The sequence below is a fragment of the Sus scrofa genome, chromosome 17 (assembly GCF_000003025.6).
Source record: "Sus scrofa isolate TJ Tabasco breed Duroc chromosome 17, Sscrofa11.1, whole genome shotgun sequence".
Taxonomy (NCBI): domain Eukaryota; kingdom Metazoa; phylum Chordata; class Mammalia; order Artiodactyla; family Suidae; genus Sus; species Sus scrofa.
The window spans coordinates 40,138,756-40,155,781 of record NC_010459.5 but is presented as its reverse complement, the minus strand read 5'-3'; the positions used below and the strand labels follow the sequence as shown (position 1 = coordinate 40,155,781).

Here is a 17,026-nt window from a genome sequence, read left to right as displayed (position 1 = left end):
GTCCTTATTTAGTCTTGTACATAATTGCCCTTTAAAACCACATCATTTTCTTACCTTTCAGAAAATGTGTAAATCAGAAAAACATTCACAAGCTTAGATAAGGTGGCCCCTCTGTTATATTACAACATAGTTGAGACTTTGGTCTGCTTTTTTCATTATAAAAATGTAGAGCTAGAAGGATGTGGGCCGGGAAGAACTGGGCGGTTTTCTAGATTTTCTTGAAGTACTCACAGTGTAAGTGGTCCCTGCCTTTTCCGTGGGAGATATGTTCCAAGGCCCCCAGTGGAACTGAAACCACAGATACTACAAAATCCTACTTCTACTGTGTTTTTTTGTGATGGTGTTTTTGTTTTTGGATGTGCCTTCACCGTGCAGAAGTTGTGTGGGTAAATGTCATTAACATAGATAGTCCAAATTTTATATGGAGTTCCTGAAACTCTGATATGTCCTGGTATAATGTCATCAGTCATAATTTTAGTTATCCTAAATGCTGTATGTCATAGAAATAATCAAGTTTCTTATCAATTTCATTATAATCAGGTCTTATAAGCTTCATTGTTTTACTCTGATGCTTTTACAAAATAAAGATCTTCAGAGTTTCCCATTATGGCTCAGTGGGTTAAGGACCCGACATTGTCTCTGTGAGGATTCGGGTTCAATCTCTACCTCGCTCATTGAGGGTTAAGGATCTGGCATTGCTGTGGCTGTGACATAGGCTGCAGCTGCAGCTCCGATTTGACCTCTGGCCCAGGAACTTCCGTATGCCACTGGTACAGCCGTAAAAAGAAAATAAATAAATAAATGAATATCTTTAGGAAGATTCATAAAAAGGACTTTTGGGGAATTCTCTTGTGACGCAATGGCTTAAGGATCTGAAGTTCTTACTGCTGTGGTGTGGGTTTGATCCCTGGCCCAGAAACTTCCACATGCTGCAGGTGTGGCTGGGGAAAACATTTCCTGGATTGTAATAGATTAGTAATACAGGTGATCCAGAGAATTTTGTATTATCAATAGGGCCTAATTTTAAAAAGTAGCACACTGAGTTGCTGTCAAGGAAATTCTCTTCTGACCTAGGAATGAGAATTCTTAGCACCACGGAACAAATTGGTCATAAAATGCCTCCCAAACTTTGGTAGAATTTATGACCAAGAAAGGGCACTAGGACAAAAAATGTTGCCTGGCATTTCAGTAAAGAGAGAACATTGCCCGTCATCAAGCCATCGACCTTTGCAGCTGCCCTGAGGGGAATTCAGGATGGAGAAAAATAGGACACTGGCCGTAAATAAGATGCATATCAAAAGAATAATTTCTGTGACCCCAGATGCTGGCATCTTACCAAATATAGAAAAGCACATAGATTATTAATTTGAGCAGTCTGTTTTTTGTGATTAGCAGTAATCTTTTGATGTTTGACTACATTTTTTTTTTTTTTTCAGCATAAACTCTTAATATATCCTGTCTCCTCCCTTACTCTTTGGAACAGTTCTCAGAGCTGAGATCTCAGGCTGTAGTCTTTAGTGAGTTCCCCAAATAAAACATAACTCAATGTTTAGGTTGTGGGTTTTTCTTCAGTTGACACAAGGAACAGATATCTCAAGTTAATGATTTTAGTGGTTTTCTGTGTATGGGAAGCTGGAAGAATCTGGAATCATTGAAATTTGCCCTTCGGTATATGTCTTAACTGTCTAGGGGCCAGTATTTCCAAAGCAGAAAATGCATCCTCTTTTTATTCATCTGTCAGGGGGCACTGTTCGTGGGGTGACTGCAGTGGCTTATGGCTTGTAGAATTGAAATTGCAGGCAACATCTTTTTCTTTACATGAGATCCAGAAGTATCACTCACCTTTCAAACAGAAGAGTAATTTCTTTTTCATTTTTGTTTTTGTTTTTTTTTTTTTTGCTCTGCAGTGTGGGGTATCTGGCAGGATGTCTTGTTCGTGAACTGAGTGAAAAACAACCTGAGCTGCAGATAAGTGAACGAGATATGCTTTGTGTTCAGATTGCTGGGCTTTGTCATGATCTTGGTAAGCAGTATGAAGAGCCAAGAGTTCTAGTGTAAAACCACACATTACCTCTCTTTGAAACTAAAAACCCAACTAACTAGGAGAAATATGAAAGTTCTGTTTTAATTCTTCAGTTAACATTATGTAAATATGCCATTGCTTCTTCCTAGAATGGTTCATGAGCCCAAAACATTATTACGTTTTTTTAAGAGTCTTTCAGTGAATTTCCCATGTTAAACATCTTTGTTGCAGGTGATATAAAAGGACCCTCTGATAGCGATTTTTTTTTTTTTTACTGCTGTGTTTTGGATGATGTGAATTTGATTTTTCTTATATCCTTACTGAATAAAATTGCCATTTTCCTTCAGTTATTTTGTCAGTTCTATTCCTCTCATGCCTAGAGTTCATAATCTGCCCTAGCAGATTAACAGCAGATTTAGAGAACTCCTTTTCTTCCCTGACCCTATGAGGTCTTGGGCCACTTAAATCCAAGTAGAAGAATATCATCCTTTTCTGTGGACAAAGAAAGGTGGGGAGGGACTGTTCTTTTTCATCACAGGAGTTTTTAACCCCATCCTTGTAATTTATTCCTACCTATTGGAGGACTCTAAGAGTTTGTGTGTGAGAGTTTCCAGGTGGCCTAGTGGGTGAAGGACCTGGCATAGTAATTGCTGTGGCCTGGGTTCAATCCCTGGTTAGGGAATATCCACATGCCAAAAAAAAAAAAAGTTTGTCTCTGTGCTCCCAGGTCAGGGAAAGGGACGTTTCTGAGTTCCAATAGCCAGATACTTGAAGACATAGGCACTCTCTTCAGCATGTCTCTTGGAGATTTCAGTAGGACCAATCTCAACTCTGGATCATAAATCTAACAGTTTTTTGGCATTTTGAGAAGGACTCATTGGGAAACTTTTGCCAATCCCCAGGAGTCTGAGCACTGCAATAAAAAGCCTTTAGGTACAGACTGCAACATGCAAAAAAGGCCCAGAGCTTGTCCATGTGGGCTCTCTTTCTCAGGTCTGAGAAGAAGGTGGAGGCTTTGTTCCAAGACCCTATGTAGTTAGATAACCACCAAACAAAAACAAATAGATGCTCAAGTCTCTTTTATAAAATTTGCATACAAGCCCCACACATCCTCCCATGTACTTTAAATCAACTCTAAATTAGTTATAATACCAATGCAATGTAAATGATATATAAATAGCTGCCGGCAAACATGTCAAATTCAAGTTTTGCTTTTTGGAACTTTGTGGGATTTTTTTTTCTGGTATATTTTTTGATCTGAAGTTAATTGAATCCCCAGATGCAGATGTACTTCCTTCATAAATTCTGATAATTCCAGAGTTGTGCCTCAGCAGAGTTTCATATTACTGGTGTTGTAGAATATTAAGATCACTTGTGAATGAAATAAGACTAATCATCTCCGCTTTTTTTTTTTTTTTTTTTTTTTTCTGTCTTTTTTTTGCTATTTCTTTGGGCCACTCCCACGGCCTATGGAGGTTCCCAGGCTAGGAGTCAAATCGGAGCTGTAGCCACCGGCCTACACCAGAGCCACAGCAATGCAGGATTCGAGTTGAGTCTGCAACCTACACCACAGCTCATGGCAATGCCGGATCGTTAACCCACTGAGCAAGGGCAGGGACCGAACCCGCAACCTCATGGTTCCTAGTCGGATTCGTTAACCACTGCGCCACGATGGGAACTCCCTCATCTCCGCTTTTGATTGCCCACAGCATCAGTACAAAACCCGGATAAGCCCTGATAAGCCTTTAACGTATGTAAAATTTTACATCAAAATAGATGTTTTTAAAGATTGAGAATAATATTTTCTTCCTGCACCACAGTCGAGGAAGCCAAAACTTTTTGTCGTTAACATTCTTTGAGTTACACAAAACTGTCCTTTCATCAGATTTATGTAAACTCTGGTGACTTGAAGATCCCTCTCTAGAGAGCTTATTTTCCTATGTTGTTCTGCTTCCTATTCTCTTGGTTTTAGAAAACAGGAAGGAAGGATTTGTCTTTTTGTGATGTATTTATAGATTATTAATTTCTGTTGATATTCAAGTTAAACTAAAAAATTTACTTTTTACCAATTTACAAACATCTTTCTTGTTCTAAGCTTGCTTTTGTATTTGTATTTAAAGGTCATGGGCCGTTTTCGCATATGTTTGATGGAAGATTTATTCCACTTGCTCGCCCAGATGTGAAATGGACGGTATGTATTCATGGTCAATAGACAATAAAATAAAGACTATTTAAGCAGCCACTGCTGTGTTATAGTATACTTCCCGTTACAGTTTTTTCAAAGTGTTTCTATATACATGTTTGCGTGCATGTGCGCATATATTGCTTTCATTTGATTGTCATGTCTTTAAGGAGGAAATCATTTTCTCCATTTTTATAAGTGTAGAGGAACTAGAAGCCCATAGAGGTGTACTGATGCACCAAAAATCACAAACTCATTAAATGATAGAATTAGCACTAGAAAACCAGTTTTCCTAGCTGCTAAGTTTAATGTACTTTCTACTCTGTCACACTAGTATGAAATAAAAGATAAAAGGCTGACTCTGGCTTTGACTAATTGTGTATGACCACAAAATAACTGATATCAGCCAAGTTCATTTTATAATTACAGATTTGCAGGTGGCTGACCCATATTTTTGGAATCTTTTTTTTTTTGCCATTTTTTGGGCCGCTCCCACGGCACATGGAGGTTCCCAGGCTAGGGGTCAAATTGGAGCTGCAGCCGCCGGCCTACGCCAGAGCCACAGCAACTGGGGATCTGAGCTGCGTCTGCGACCTACACCACAGCTCACGGCAACGCCAGATCCTTAACCCACTGAGCAAGGCCAGGGATCGAACCCGCAACCTCATAGTTCATAGTCGGATTCGTTAACCACTGAGCCATGATGGGAACTCCTAAAATCAAATTTTTTTGTTTTTTTTTTTTTGGAATCAATTTTTGAGAAGTTAGGTCACCTCCCATTTTTGGCCACACTATATTTGAAGCAGAAAAAGATATTAATATGTTTTAAACACTTAATACATGTCAAGCATTATTTTCTTTCCCTTTTTAAAAAGATATAATTCGCATGCAATACATTGTACAGATCTTAGGTGCACAGTTCAGTGAGTTTTGACAAGTGTATATACTCATATAAACACTTCTAGGATATAGGATATTTTCATCTTCCTGAAAAGTTCCTATGTGCCTCTTTTCTGTCAGTTTCTACTCTCCCCTCCACCATCACCTTCTGGTTTTTATAAATATAGATTAGTTTTCCCTCTTCTTAGACTCGATATAAATAGAATCCTATAATAGTTATTCTTGTGTCTTGCTGTTATTCACTCAACATGATGATTTTGAGATTTATTCATTTTACATGCATCAGTTGTTGGTCCCTGCTTATTGCTGAGGTAGTATTCCATTGTATGAATGTCATAATTTGTTTATCCATTCTCCTTTTGCTAGAATTTGGGTTGTTTTCAGATTTTGGCTATTACAAATAAAGATCCTATGCAAATTTCCGTACATGATTTTTGTGGAAAATGTTTTCATTTGCTTTAGGTTCACTTATTTTTACCTAGGAGGAGAATTGCTGGATCAAGTAGATACCTATTTAATTTCATAAGGAACTTCCAGACCTCTCCCGTGCGGTCGCACTATTTTACTCCACCAGCAGTATGAGAGTGCCTGCTGTTCTGTAGCCTTACCGACGATTAGTTTTTTATGTTATCATCTCTAATGAGTGTGAAATAGTCTCTTGTGGGATTTTTTTCTGGGGTGGAGGGGAGCATTCTTTGTGGTATGCTGAGTACCATTTCCTGTACTTTGTCACCGATAAATTATCTTTTGTGAAGAGTTTTTCTGTTTACCCATTTAAAAGTTTTGAATGTCTGCCTTTTAGTTATCAATTTGAGTAATTATATGTATAGTTGGATACATGTATTGTGAATTTTTTTCTTCCATTTCTGACTTGCCAATTCATTTCTTTAATGAAAGTGGCTTTTGAGAAGCAAAAATTTTGAATTTTGATGAAGTACCCTGGTTCTTTAACCTAATAAGATGGATAGTTTTTCTCAGTTCTATTGCCTTTGGGCTTCTCTCAGGCTAAAAGCCATAAAAGAATTGGAATATTGCCAGCTGCCTTTCTCTTCCAAGTGTTTGCTTCCCTTTAACATTTGCCTACTTTTGGTCGTAATCCAATACCTCCAGGAAGTTTTCCAGAATTAATAGTTGTTTTCTCCAGCAGGGTCAGTTTAAATAGGTTCTACTCAGCCATTCCCAAGTCTTTTTCATGAAATATTTTGCCTTTCACATGTAAGTCCTTACTATGTGGAATTTATTTCTGTGCATGTGTGTGGTAGAAATCTGGTTTATTTTTTAATATGGATAATTGGGTTTTTTAAATTTTTTATTGTAGTTGATTTACAGTGTTCTGTCAATTTCTGCTGTACAGTAAAGTGGCCCAGTTATACATAAACATACACTCTTTCTCACAAAAATGTGGAGCAGTTTACGAATTTTGCATGTCATCCTTGCTCAGGGGCATTCTGATCTTCTCTGTATCATTCCGATTTTAGTATATTTGCGGCCAAAGTGAGCACAATATAGATAATTGTTTATTGAATTTCCCCACTAATCTGTAATACCAACCCCAACATTTATTAACATACATATATAATGGATCTTTCTGAAATCTATTCAATTTCATATTTTTCACAATTGGTATTACTTTATAATGTCCTTTTTTTTTTTTTTTTTTTTTCCTTTTTTGACTGCACCCAGGACATATGGAAGTTCCCAGGCCAGGGATCAAATCCAAGCCACAGCTGCAATCGATGCCACAGCTGTGACAACGCCAGATCCTTAACCCACAGCACTGGGCCAGGGATTGAACCCACACCACCCCCGAGACAACACCAGATCCTTGACCTGCTACACCACAGCAGAACTCCTATAATAAGTCTTTTTTTTTTTTTTTTTTTTGTCTTTTGTCTTTTGTCTTTTTTTTTTGTTGTTGTTGTTGTTATTGTTGCTATTTCTTGGGCCGCTCCCGCGGCATATGGAGGTTCCCAGGCTAGGGGTTGAATCGGAGCTGTAGCCACCAGCCTACGCCAGAGCCACAGCAACGCGGGATCCGAGCCGCGTCTGCAACCTACACCACAGCCCACGGCAACGCCGGATCCCCAACCCACTGAGCAAGGGCAGGGACCGAACCCGCAACCTCATGGTTCCCAGTCGGATTCGCCAACCACTGCGCCACGACGGGAACTCCTAATAAGTCTTTAATAGTTGGTAGCAGAGCTGTTCACACCTTGTTCTTTTATTAGGTTTCTTTGGCCCTTGGCTCTTCTATTATAAATGTAATTTTCTCCATAAAGCTCTTACACATCTTTTCTTATATTTAAGCCTAAGTTGATTATAATTTTAGTTGTTATTGACTGTGCTATCTTTGTGGAACTTACATTTTTCTGTATATAGAATTTTTTTTTTCTGAACCATTTGAAAGTATGTTGTAGTCATGCTCCTTTATTCCTAATGTTTCAATGGGTATTTCCTAAAAACAAGAACGTTCTCTTATATACTCTCAGTACATTTATCAAAATCAGGAGATCAAAATTGATAGCATGCTTTTATCTAATTGTCAAACTTTCTTTCAAATTTTACCAACTGTCTATATAGAAAAGAGGAAAGAAAATCTTTTTTTTTTTTTTTGGTCCTGAATCATGTACATATTGCACTTAGTTGCCATTTCTCTTTAGTTTCTTTTGATCTGGAACAGTTCTTCAGTTTTTCTCTTTCATGACCTTGTCATTTTTTGAAATATGCAGGTAAGTTATTTTGTGAAAAGTCCCTCAATTCACTATAGTCCCCGTAGTGTCAGACTATATGTTTTTGGCAGAATGCCATGTTGTGACCTTCTTGGCGTGTCCCATCAGAGGTGCATGAGATCTGTTTAGACTGTTACTGGTTACATTAACATCAATCACTTAATTAATGCAATGGCTGCCAAATTTCTACACTATAAACTTACTATTTTTCCTCTATGTAATATAGATCTCGATTCAATTAAAAAAACAGTTATAGAACCATGCAGGTTTTTGTTTTCATCTTTCTTGAGTTTGTTTTCGCTAATACCTGTAATAGGGCAGATGTTTCCAGAGGGCCATTTGATCTTTATAATGATTATAAATGAGTGAGCAGAGACAGGTGAGTAAAATGAGGATAATTTGAGATTCCCTCCCAGATCTTGACTTCAGATCTCTGGAACACTTTTGTTTTCACTGGCAAGTTTGCAGTTACCCCTTTTCACCACTAGGTGGAAGTGCTAACAGAACTTCTAACTTGACAAGTTCCAAAGCTGATGAAACAATAGAACTAAATTCTACAGTGATATTCATTAAAATGGGATTCTACTTTTATGACCTAATAATAATAATAATAAGTAATATTCAACTGTACAATACTTATACATGGTTATAAATCATTTATATATATAAATGATTATATCTCATTAAATACATTTATGAAATGATGGGCATGGTTTGTAAAGGTTTATAGACTAGTAAAATATAGACAAATGTGATAGATTTTTTTAAGATGTCTATAAGACTGTAGTTGAAAACTAGAGAACTAATATGTAATAGAAACTTAACTCTGAATTACCTGAAATTTAAATAATCAGGGGTTCCTAATGGACTCGAGTCAATAACAGACTATATTGTGCTGACTTTTCCTAGCATGAACAGGGCTCAGTTAATATGTTTGAGCACCTGGTTAATTCTAATGGACTCATAGATGTCATGGAACACTATGGGCTCATCCCCGAAGAAGATATTTGGTTTATCAAAGAACAAATTACAGGACCACTTGAATCACCCGTCAAAAATGCCACGGTAAGTTTATGTACAACTTAGTTTTAAATGACTGATGCTTTTCACCTAGGCTTTTCTTGATTCTTTCAGATCTATTTGAAGAGGGGACATTTAGAGGGACTAAAGGATAAAATATGTGATACATTTCTACTTTTAATGCAAAAAAGTAAGGGCTTATATATTTCTTCCAGCTCTTAACTAAGTTCTTTAAAAGTTATCCTCCAATTAAAATAAATGTATAGGAGTTCCCATGGTGGCACAGCGGAAACAAATCCGACTAGGAACCATGAGGTTGTAGGTTTGATCCCTGGCCTCACTCAGTGAGTTAAGGATCCAGCAATTGCCATGAGCTGTGGTGTAGGTCACAGACGCGGCTCGGATCCTGTGTTGCTGTGGCTCTGGCATAGGTCAGCAACTACAGCTCTGATTAGACCCCTAGCCTGGAAACCTCCATATGCTGCAGGTGTGGCCCTAAAAAATCAATCAATCAATAAAATATATAAATATTTTTGATGAATATATATGCAGTATTTTATATAGAAGCCTAAAGTAACTTTGGAAATTGTAAAATTGTATGCCTTGTTCATCCATGAAAATTAACATTTGAAATATTTAGGTATGTGAAGATCTAGAAAAAAGTTGAATTAGTTCAGAGGGAAATTTGTTTTGTTCCCTTTTTCTTCTTTTTGTAATTTAAAAAAAAACCTCCCTTTGCAGTTTTTAAGATTTTTTCCTTGAAATATACAGATTTACCTGTAAGGTGTAAGAAAAAGAGGTAAATTTTGTAGCAAATATCTTATTTCAAAAAATGGAGTTCCAAAGTTTCTTTAAATGGTGCATACATCATCTAAACTAGATATGTAGCTACTTTGAAAGATAGTACTTATTTTCCTGCCTGAGTGCAAGCATTAGAATATAAGAACGATTCTTACTAGTTCATAATTACATCTTATGTTTTTTAGAAACTCTTAAAACTTTTTGGTTTTGGGAAATGTAATAGAATTAAGATCCTTCTGATGGCACAAGAAGGTTTAGTATTAGCTGGATATCATATACCTAAGCATTTCTTTTCCTTTTTCTACTAACTTAGGAATTAAGTAGAAGAAGGAAAGAGTATAGATTCTCATTTACCTCCCATTCCCATTCAAGTATTTGTTTATAATTTTCTTTTTTTTTTTTTTTTCATCTTTTTGTCTTTTTGTCTTTTAGGGCCACACCAGCAGCATATGGAGGTTCCCAGGCCAGGGGTTAAATCAGAGCTGTAGCTGCTGGCCTATACCACAGCCACAGCAATGCAGGATCTGAGCCTTGTCTGACCTACACCACAGTTGACGGCAACGCCAGATCCTTAACCCGCTGAGCAAGGCCAGGGAGCGTACCCATGTCTTCATGGGTGCTAGTTGGGTTCGTTAACCACTGAGCCACAATGGGAACTCCTGTTTATAATTTTCACATCAATACAACTGCTTTGCTTTGCTTACAAATAGATTTGGCTCCTACCCTAAAACTTTCGGTGGGTTTTTTTTTTGTCTTTCAGTGGCCATATAAAGGGCGTCCTAAAGAAAAAAGTTTCCTTTATGAAATAGTGGCAAATAAAAGAAATGGCATTGATGTTGACAAATGGGATTACTTTGCCAGGTATGCACTGAACACTTCAGGAAAGTTGTTTAAAGTTCCTTGTATACTGTAAATATATACAATTTTTATTAAAGCAAATAAAATAACAAAATACTTAAGATAGTTTCCTTTGTTGAAAAATTTCATCTCTGCTTTGGAACCTTTCTAGGGACTGCCATCATCTTGGAATCCAAAATAATTTTGATTACAAGCGCTTTATTAAATTCGCCCGTGTCTGTGAGGTAGATAATAAGAAGCATATTTGTACTAGAGAAAAGGTAAGCTGTGTTAGAGAACAACAAGGAAGGTGGAGTTCCTAGTTTGAAATCTGGAAATAACCATTCAGTAATTTGGAAAAATCAGTACCTGGTAAATTGTCAGTCTCTTTACTTCATGCTTAGCAGTTGTAGTATCTTAAGGTTCTTTTCACATCTACTACATTGTTAAATAATAATAAAATTACAATAGACATTTATTGAGTCATATGCTAAGCACTGTTTTAAGTGCTTTAGAGGGATTAACTCAATCCTCACAACCCTAGGACACAGATGCTATCATCCCATTTAACACATAAACAGTTGAAGGCCAGAGAAGACATACAGTTAATGACAGAGCTGGATGACAACCCAAGAAGTTTGGCTTGACTCTTATCCTTAATCACTATATTACATGTTTCATAGTAGTTAAAATTCTAAAGTCTTTAGATTATAGTCATATAACTAAAGATTATTATACTATTACAGAAAATCTTACTTTTCAGAATGAAGACTATAAGAATAATACCTAATTTCTAGAGTTACTGGGAAATCTTTCAGATATATTTAAGATGCCTAAAACAATACATCACAGGGTTAAAACTTTGGTTTACAAAGTTACACAGGGTTAGATTTTGGTTTACAAAGAATGAAAATTGCAAATCAATAGTTTAATGAATCCACCTTGCTGTTTTTAAGTAGGCTCAGGGTTTTTAGTGAAGTAACCCCCTAGGCTTCTTTTTATGCCACCATTCCTATTCCTTGATTTATATACTTGTTTACTAACAAGGGCAACATAATCTGATCCTACATTAATATTTCTTTCATATTCTCCTGCAGGAGGTTGGAAACCTGTATGACATGTTCCACACACGCAACTGTTTGCACCGCAGAGCTTATCAACACAAAGTTGGCAACATCATTGATACAATGTAAGAAATCCCATTGTTATTTCCCTAGAAAATTTTCCAGAATACTTTGCTAGAGTATTACTGGGTCAAGTTGAGATTTCTAGATAAATTCAAATGAATTTTTAAGTGAACAAATCTAAAAGGGTTCCCTAAAACAAATAAAATAAAAACTAGCATAAAGTGAATTTAGAGGTGAGGAGGAGAGTGGATAAAGGGGATAGATGAGAGCAGAAGAGCTGGCTTAGGCTAGGCAGGAGGAGGCCACACAGGGTGGCTTAGACCTCTGCACGGGTACTCGCTTATGTACTAGATGTTAGTCATTGAGGTGAGAGATGGGATGTGGATAATTGACATTCTGAAATGAATGACAAAAATGAATTTTAAAGATTAAAATTAATGTCTCTCCTTACCCTGTCAATTATCAAAATTACTAGGAAATTGGTTTTTTTTGTTTGTTTTTTGGTTTTTCTTTGCTTTTCAGGGCCGCATCTGAGGCATATGGAGGTTCCCAGGCTAGGGGTCTAACTGGAGCTACAGCTGCCGGCCTACACCACAGCCACTGCAATGCCAGATCCGAGCCGTGTCTGTGACCTATACCACAGCTCATGGCAATGACAGATCCTTAACCCACTTATTGGGGCCAGAGATTAAACCTGCAACCTCATGGTTCCTAGTCAGATTCATTTCCACTGTGCCATGACAGGAACTCCCAGCAAATTGTAAAACCTATAGGAATTTCACCTCTTCTCCCTGATCTAGTCAGAACCAAAGCAGAAAAGTACAGCCAAAGACCCCATGAGGAATTACCAAAAATTGGGTGTGAGTCAGGTTAATTCCATGTCTCTCGCTTTTTGTTGTTGTTGTTGTTCTTTCTAGGGCCACACCCGTGGCATATGGAGGTTCCCAGGCTAGGGGTCAAATCAGAGCTGTAGCCGTCGGCCTTTGCCAGAGCCACAACAACTCGGGATCAGAGTGGTATCTTCGACCTACACCACAGCTCATGGCAGCACTGGGTCCCCAGCCCACTGAGCAAGGCCAGGGATCGAACCCTCAACCTCATGGTTCCTAGTTGGATTCATTAACCACTGTGCCATGACAGGAACTCCTTCCATGTCTCTAGCTTTAAATTGATTTATTGTAAGCTTTTCCTGTTCATCTTTACATTCATGTTGAGAAAATTTATCTTTTTTTTTTTCCTCCATGGTTTGTCATAAGCAGGCAAGTGAGAATTCTTAATCTTATTTGTATGGTCGTTACTTTGGTAGGAGGAGTTGTTGTTTTGTTTATTTTTAATGCTGAGAATCAGATCTAGGTACAAAGCCTGGTACTTCTGGTACTGCTTCTTCTTAACTTAGTTAAGTGAAAATTACTTAATTTATATCTATAAAATAGAGGCTGATTACACCTATCATTGTTGGAAAGGTTTAGTAAGATGATGTATCCAAACAAACCTCTCTCATAATGCCTGAAACACAGTAAATGTGCTAAATCACAAATCAACCATGGACTTATTTCTCATAATTGAGAGGCAGCTATCTTTTTTTTCCTCCCCTTTTTATGGCCACACCTGCAACATATGGAAGTTCCTGGGTTAAGGATCAAATCGGAGCTGCAGCTGTTGGCCTACACTGCAGCCACAACAACTCAGGATCCAAGCTGCATCTGCAACCTATGCTGCAGCTGGCAGCAACACCAGATCCTTAACCCACCGCACAAAGCCAGGGATCCAACCCATATCCTCATGGATACTATGTCTGGTTCTTAACCCACTAAGCATAATGGGAACTCCTTTTGCTTTTTTTTTTAAATTGAAGTATTGTTGATGTACAATATTATATAAGATGCAGGTATATAATATAGTGATACACAATTTTTAAAGGTTATATCCCATTTGTAGTTATTATAAAATATTGGATATATTCCCTGTGTTGTATAATATATTCCTGTATCTTATTTTATATGTAATAGTTTGTACTTCTTTAATCCTCTCCCCCTAGGTTACCCCTCTCCCTACTGGTAACCATGTTTGCTCTCTATATCTGTGAGTCTGAAAAGCAGTTGTCTTTAGAACATTGTGTTTCAAGATTTTATTTCCCTAAAGTAGAAAGATTTCCTTAACTTTGAACAAGGCATAAGGCAAGTACTCAAATTTTCTCATAAACATAAATGTTTCTAAAATGATCTTTAGGATTACAGATGCCTTCCTCAAAGCAGACCCTTACATAGAGATAACAGGTTCTGAAGGAAAAAAGTATCGCATTTCTACAGCAATTGATGACATGGAGGCCTTCACTAAGCTGACAGGTAAGAACTCAAAGGTAATATAGGTGGCCATCTCAGATAAAATATGAGCTTTTCTGTGGATTGCAGATTGATTATTTTCCAAATAATTCCAATGTATTTAGCTTCTAAAGTGACTGTATACTATTGGATTTGAGTTTTAACTCTGCTTTGTACTAACAAGGTAACCTTGAGAAAGTTATTTAACCTCTCTGAACCTTGGCTTCCTCATCTCTAAAATGGGAGTAAAGATACCTAGCATATAGTTTTATTGTGATGCTTCAGTGAGACATATAGCCCCTAGAATAGCTCTTGGCACATAAGTACTCAATATTAATTATTATTTAACTTATAATACAGCTGGACTAATACCAGACTAATACCAAAAGGCTGACTTGCCCTTTTAACATTTTTAACAAAACACAGGATGCCAGAAACATTTCTTGGTAGTCAGCAGAAACAAAGTCTGCAGCTTAGGGTAGGAAGGAAGAGGTGAGGTGTTGCAGCTGATTCTTTAATGTGACAAAGTGTAGACTGAGAAATAGAGATCAGTAAAGCAAAAGTAGGCCAAAAGTTTAATACCAGTCAGAGCTCTTAGTTGCAAATCATGAAACTGGCTCTGTCTAACTAAAAACAAAGTGACAGAATTAGCGGAAAGGGTGGAGGTTCAGAAACAAGCAAAAACAACTGAAGCTGAGTGGCCTCAGGCACAACCAATATCTCTACATCAGTCTGCTGCTCTATCACTGCTAGATTTTATCTACATTGTTCTTTAAAGTATACCAGTAGGCAATTAATATAGAAAAGGTCCCCATTACACTTGTAACTTTTTAGTCATTTTCCAGTCATAACTAAATGAAAGATTAGAAATGAAATCCTGATTCCCAGTGTCAAATACCTATGTAAACTGAGAACACTGTACATCAGTGTTTATAATGTGTCAGTTTGCTTCTTGCTTGCTAATCAATCTAGGTTAGATTGATAACAAAGTTATAGGGGAAAATCTATGTCTAAATTGTTTCTATGTTTTGTTTTAATAACATCAATTCAATTGTCTCCCATCGGGGAGATTATAAAACAATTTGAGTAAATCTGGTAATGTTTATTTTTAGCTTTTGCTCATAATGAAGCAAGTGATGCTGTATTGTAAAAAATCATCTTCAGTCTTCCTCAGAAACCAGTCTTAACAATTTATCCTGTAGCATATGACATTTAAATTATCTTTTTATGAATATAAGTCAATTCTGGATTTTATATCTTTTGAGTTCACTGACAAACCGTAAAATATCCTACATTTTTTCCTTTTTTTTTTTTTTTTTTTTTTTTTTGTCTTTTTAGGCCCACACCCTCGGCATAAGGAAGTTCCCAGGCCAGCTCACGGCAATGCCAGCTCCTTAACCCACCGAGCAAGGCCGGGAATTGAACCCTGATCCTCATGGGTACGAGTCAGACTCGTTACCTCTGAGCCACCATGAGAACTCCGAAATACCCTACATTTTAATGAGGTTTTAACTACACATGACTGTACGTGGCTCTTGTTTATCATGCAGATTCTGGAACACCCAAACTGGCTTTAATCCTGTTCAGTGGATGAGTCCATTGACCCATGGACTGATCCCTTGGATGTTGTAACAATGTCAAAAATCCTAGATGAGAAATTAGGTCACCTTTTTATGCTTCATCTGCCAGAGTATGGGAGAATAGGCATAGGGCCTTTCCAGCTTTCATCATTTGAAACCAGGATCATTTTACCTTCCTTGCATATTATTCTGAACAGTCCTTAACTACATCCCCTTGAAGGAATAAGACCATGTGAGCCTTCCTTACTTTTGCTGCTTTTCCAAGAAGCAGCTCACTTTATCTTTATTTTTGAAATCTCCACTTATTTTAAAATTTTTAGAAAGTTTTTCCACATTTTGAGGGAGTGTTGAGAACATTCAGCAAGATTGGAAGAAGTTTACAGTTAACCTGTATACTCATCACCTAAATTCTATCATTTACTGGACTTGCTTTATCATGTTTTTAACCACACCTCTATCCTTCTATTAATCTATCTAAATTTTGATGGATTTTAAAGTACATTGAAGACATTGGTATACTTACCCTAACACTTTCAGCATGCAGATTAACTAAAGTTCAATAATTGTTCATAGGAGTTCTCATCGTGGCGTGGAGCAACAGAAACAAATCCAATTAGGAATCATGAGGTTTCAGGTTCAATCCCTGGCCTCGCTCAGTGTGTTAAGGATCTGGCGTTGCCATGACCTGTGATGTAGGTCCCAGGTGCTGCTTGGATCTGGCGTGGCTGTGGCTGTGGTATAGGCCAGCAGCTTTAGCTCTGATAGACCCTTACCCTGGGAACCTCCATATACCATAGGTGCAGCCCTAAAAACACACACACACAAAAGAACATTATCTTTTCCTTAGAAAGTTCCCTCATGTCTCTTCCCAGACAATTCCAGTCCCTACTTCACTCACCCCTAGAAGCAACCACTGTTTACTTGTCCTAGACATTTATATCCATGGAATCAAACAGTATGTACTCTTCTGGGTAAGCCTTCTTTCACTCAGCATTATGTATTTGAGATTTGTCCAGATCGTATGTATCAGTGGTTCATTCCTTTTTCTTGTTAAATAGTAGTCCATCATATGAATATGCCAGAGCTTATCTGTTCTCTCTGCTTCTTAAATTCCTATTTCTGATGGATGTTTCAGCTTATCTGGATGTAGCGATCTTAAGCTTTGCAAATGTTATGACCACTGTCTAGGTAACCATTTTCTTATGTTGGTTGTTATCCCTCAATGTTTCTAAGCAGTAGGTGGGCCTTACTCCTTCCCTCCCTTCCCCTGTAGGATTCGACCCCAAAATCCCTTAATTAAATTGGAATCTTAGAGGTTAAATTCAAAAGGACCTTAGAGTTCATCTGCTTCAAACTCTGCAAATGAGGAAAGTGAGGCCAAATGAGGGAAAGCAACCTATCCTAATAAATGGTAAAGTTAAACTCAAACCAAGTCTTCTGACTCCCAAGTTGAATGTTGTTTATACTATTTGAGTGATATTTTTGTCATTAAATTTAAAAGACAAG

General features: G+C 37.4%; 1 protein-coding gene across 4 annotated transcripts in view; it reads left to right on the top strand.

Annotated features, from left to right (window-relative positions):
- SAMHD1 (deoxynucleoside triphosphate triphosphohydrolase SAMHD1-like) overlaps positions 1-17,026 on the top strand; it is a 54,588-nt gene that overhangs the window by 16,154 nt on the left and 21,408 nt on the right. For all 4 annotated transcript variants that reach the window (XR_002339825.1, XR_002339826.1, NM_001292105.1 and 1 more), the window contains 7 exon segments: positions 1,908-2,023; positions 4,144-4,214; positions 8,744-8,899; positions 10,416-10,516; positions 10,665-10,773; positions 11,590-11,681; positions 13,849-13,964. Coding sequence is in view for 2 of the 4 variants with exons in the window: in NM_001292105.1 (NP_001279034.1) it covers positions 1,908-2,023; positions 4,144-4,214; positions 8,744-8,899; positions 10,416-10,516; positions 10,665-10,773; positions 11,590-11,681; positions 13,849-13,964 (761 nt within the window). In the remaining 2 variants the exon portion in view is untranslated.